At 51.8% G+C, this 3,661-nt stretch overlaps 1 protein-coding gene across 2 annotated transcripts; it reads left to right on the top strand.

Moving 5' to 3' along the window:
• Nucleotides 1–590: 590 nt before the first annotated feature.
• Nucleotides 591–3,112, top strand: LOC124678547 (pentatricopeptide repeat-containing protein At5g38730). 2 transcript variants are annotated; one of them, XM_047214424.1, is made up of 3 exons: nucleotides 591–1,845; nucleotides 2,093–2,729; nucleotides 2,844–3,112. In XM_047214424.1, exons 1-2 carry the CDS (start codon nucleotides 591–593, stop codon nucleotides 2,629–2,631), a joined length of 1,794 nt encoding a protein of 597 aa, XP_047070380.1. In that variant the 3' UTR covers nucleotides 2,632–2,729; nucleotides 2,844–3,112. The 2 variants fall into 2 exon arrangements, with proteins under 2 accessions (XP_047070380.1, XP_047070379.1); XM_047214423.1 differs by having other exon boundaries at nucleotides 2,822–3,112.
• The last annotated feature ends 549 nt before the right edge of the window (nucleotides 3,113–3,661 follow it).

The raw sequence follows: 3,661 nt of genomic DNA, 5'->3' as shown, positions 1-3,661 counted from the left end.
ACCGAAGTAAACAACAAATTTTACTCTATCTGACATATCTGCTCACCTGTACAAATTACATACTCGTAAAAAAACTAACACATACCATCGTAAATAAATAAAAATATCAACGACGACAACTACATAAATATTTTGTACCGGTACCTATATCAGTAACTAATCCGGCAAGGTAACGAACGCAGCATGCATGGTTATACCATCTAATATCAGGGATTATGGTTTACCTTTGAAGCGTGCGAAATAGCTCCGTTAGCAGCCCAGCTCCTTCACCACGCAACAGCACCACCACCACCACTAGCTCCTCCTCCTCCACCACTCGGCAGGCCCAGATTTCCTCGTACTCGGGTTTCTGAAACCGATTATTAAAACTCGGGTTCGCGGATCCCGACAGTGTATTATTGATGAAAAAAGTGAAAATCCAGTATTATTTCTGGAATAATAATAAAAAAAGTGTATTTTTTAAAAAATAATCGCTGCTTCGTCTACTATTTTCTTCACAAGTTGGCGCCATTCGTGCCACCCAGCGCCGAGAGCATTTCGTCGAACAGTCACCCCTCACGGAAGAAATTCCCCGTCCGTCCGTCCGTCCGATGACGCCGCCCGCCGGCGTCGACGTCCCCCGCGCCCTCTGCGCAGCCGTCGTCAAATTCTCCTTCCACCCATACGCCCACCTCCTGGCAGCAGACGCATCCCTCCTCGCCGCCGTCCTCGGCCGCCTCTCCTCGCTGCCCTCCGTCGCTCTCGCCTTCTTCCGGTCCCTGCCGCCTCCGCACCCGCTCGACGCCTCCCTCGCCCTCCTCCGCCTCCTCGCGCCGCACCCGCGCCACCACCCCGCCGCCCGCTCCCTTCTGCGCGACCTCTCCCTCCGCCACCCGCTCTCCTCCCCGCTCCTCCTCCCCTCCTTCCTCGCCGAGCCCCACCTACCGAGCTGGCTCCTCCACGCACTCTCCCACACCGCCCGCCCCCACGACGCCGTCCGGGTGTTCAACCAAATGCGCGCGCGGGGCCTCGCCCCTGATGCCCACGCCTGCACCGCTCTCCTCACGGCGCTCGCTAGGGCCCGGATGACGGCCACCGCGCGAAAGGTGTTCGGCGATATGGCGCGGGCGGGTGTCATCATGAACACACACGTCTGCAACGCCATGCTGCACGTGTGCCTCAAGGCCGGGGACGCCACGTGCGCCGAGGCACTCATGACAAGGATGGACGCGGCCGGCGTGCCGCTGGACCGCTTCTCGTTCAACACCATGATCGCGCTCTACGTCAGGAAGGGGATGCAGTACGAGGCAATGTGCGTGCGGGAGCGGATGAGGAGCGAGGGCGTCGAGGCGGACACTGTGACCTGGAATACCGTGATCCACGGGATGTGCAAGGAAGGGAGGGTGAAGGAGGCGGCCCAGCTCCACAGGGACATGGTGGCAGAAGGGCTAAAGCCGGACACCGTGACGTACACCACGCTGGTTGACGGATACTGCCGGGCAGGCGATGTGGGGGAGGCGGTCAGGCTGCGAGGGGAGATGGAGGCAAGGGGGATGCTATCCAGTGTCGCAACGTACAATGCGATTATCAGGAAGCTCTGTGAGGATGGCAAGATGAAGGAGGTCAATGGGTTGCTTAACGAGATGGACGAGAGGAAGGTGCAGGCTGACCATGTGACGTGCAACACTCTGATCAACTCATACTCCAAGAAGGGGGACATGGTGTCGGCATGCAAGGTCAAGAGGAGGATGGTGGACTCGGGCTTGAAGTTGGATCAGTTCACTTACAAAGCTCTCATCCATGGATTCTGCAAGGGCAAGCAGCTAGATGAAGCCAAAGAGGCCTTGTTTGAGATGATGGGTGCAGGTTAAGTTTTTTCTTCTTATTTGTGCCTTTCATCAGTGACATTTGCTTGTTTACTATAAAGACTGAACAATGCAATGTCTAACCACCAACCAGACAACTAGTACATTGAGTTGGAATGTGTTGTCAGAAACCCATACTAGAAAACAGTCAATGTGCAAGCCAGTGACTAACTCTTTAAAGTGCTTCACTGGTTATTGCGGCATAGTAGTCTATATATACTGATAATGTTTGATTTACATGTCTGCAGGATTTTCACCCAATTATAGTGTATTTTCTTGGCTCGTCGATGCTTTCCACAAGAAGAATAACGCAGATGCAGTGCTACTGGTTCCTGATGAACTTGTGCAAAGAGGCCTTCCACCAGATAAATCAGTATATAGGTCTCTGATCCGAAGACTCTGCAAGAAGGGGCAGGTTGATCTTGCACAAAAGGCACTTCACCAAATGAAAGGCAAAGGTTTAGAAGCCGACTGTCTTGTGTATGCTACACTTGCATACGCACAGCTGGCTGCAGGAAAGCTTGCTGCTGCTTGGGATACGTTGAACGAAATGGCAAAGAAGCAGATGTCGGTGACACCCCAGATCTACAACTGCATGTGTACTTCTTTTGGGGATGAGAAGGAGACACTGAACATGTTCTGGGTTCACGCCATCGAGAGAGGCCTGATTGGGAAGAATGTGTACAAATTGATGCACCAAGAAAGGCTGAAATCGTCCAAGACTCCAGTTGAGAACGAGGGGCATCCTCCTGTTTCAAGGCAGAGCTTGTCAGCGCCTGCAAAGTGAGAGCTGGGGGGGCTTATGTCCCTGTGGCAGTTTCATGCACCATCAGGCATATGGTCTCTTCCTGAATCTTCCATCCTACAAAGGTGGAATACACTCTGGTAAATCGCTCCTTCTCTCTGTTCCTTGTTTGTTACTTTGTTTACTGTATATTGATCTTGCATTCACTGTATATATCTAAACCCGTTCTCAGGTATTCTGTTTATTGGCGTCAGATCTTGCTGGTGCTGAAGGTTGCGAGCACATGCTCCTGGCATTTCCATGCCCAACAGGACTACAGGAGTAGGAGTATATCCAATGTATGGGAGGAATAGGCTAGTTCAGGTGGGGAAAACACCTTGTTGTGGAAGGCAGATAGGAGGATGACAGCGTTCGATAGTGCGGTTTCTCCCGGGGATACACAGAGCGTAAATAGCTTGAACTTTAAAGTAGAGTGTGTTTACTGAGTTGTGTATCTACATTCTGAACTCAACAACAGAGCGAATAGTCGAATACAATTCAGAATCTTTGCTACATTAGGCTTCTTCTGTGCTGGGCGAATCCATTCTGTGCTGGGCGAATCCATTGCATATACTAGGACCTCTTTGTGTACATTCTTCAAATCCAGACAAATAGTTTCAGCGTAACCCAGCGGAACAGCAGCATCAAATTCACACGCTTCTACAACTTTGACGATTGAAACTGAGCATGAGAAAGACGATGGCTTTCTTCAAATAGAAGCGAAGTGCGTCAAGTAGCAGACAGAACTTTCCGTGCAAGATCGCTGCTTCTGTAGAAATTTCTGCGGTTTATACTAGTACTACCACAACCCTTAGCTTGCACAAACCGCTAGGAGGGCACGATGGCTGTGCGGCTATCGACCTGCCGGTGGCTCGTGCTCGTGGCAACGGGGAGCCTCTACTTCCACTTGGAGGGGACAGGTGTCGCGTCGGAATAGTACACAAGAAAAATGGAACCTTGAACCGGACCAAACAGGAAACGAAGGAAGGGAGATCAACAAGAGGCCGAAGGCGAAAGGGACGGGGTGGGCCGA

Source organism: Lolium rigidum, chromosome 7 (genome assembly GCF_022539505.1).
Source record: "Lolium rigidum isolate FL_2022 chromosome 7, APGP_CSIRO_Lrig_0.1, whole genome shotgun sequence".
In the NCBI taxonomy this organism is placed as follows: Eukaryota; Viridiplantae; Streptophyta; class Magnoliopsida; order Poales; family Poaceae; genus Lolium; species Lolium rigidum.
This window is presented reverse-complemented; position numbering and strand designations above follow the sequence as displayed.

What these genes read in the sequence shown, in the direction of transcription:
- LOC124678547 (XM_047214424.1), top strand. Translation starts at nt 591, where the DNA reads ATGACGCCGCCCGCCGGCGTCGACGTCCCCCGCGCCCTCTGCGCAGCC. An exon ending in GTTTGAGATGATGGGTGCAG is followed by an intron (nt 1,846 to 2,092) that starts GTTAAGTTTTTT and finishes ACATGTCTGCAG; the next exon opens with GATTTTCACCCAATTATAGT.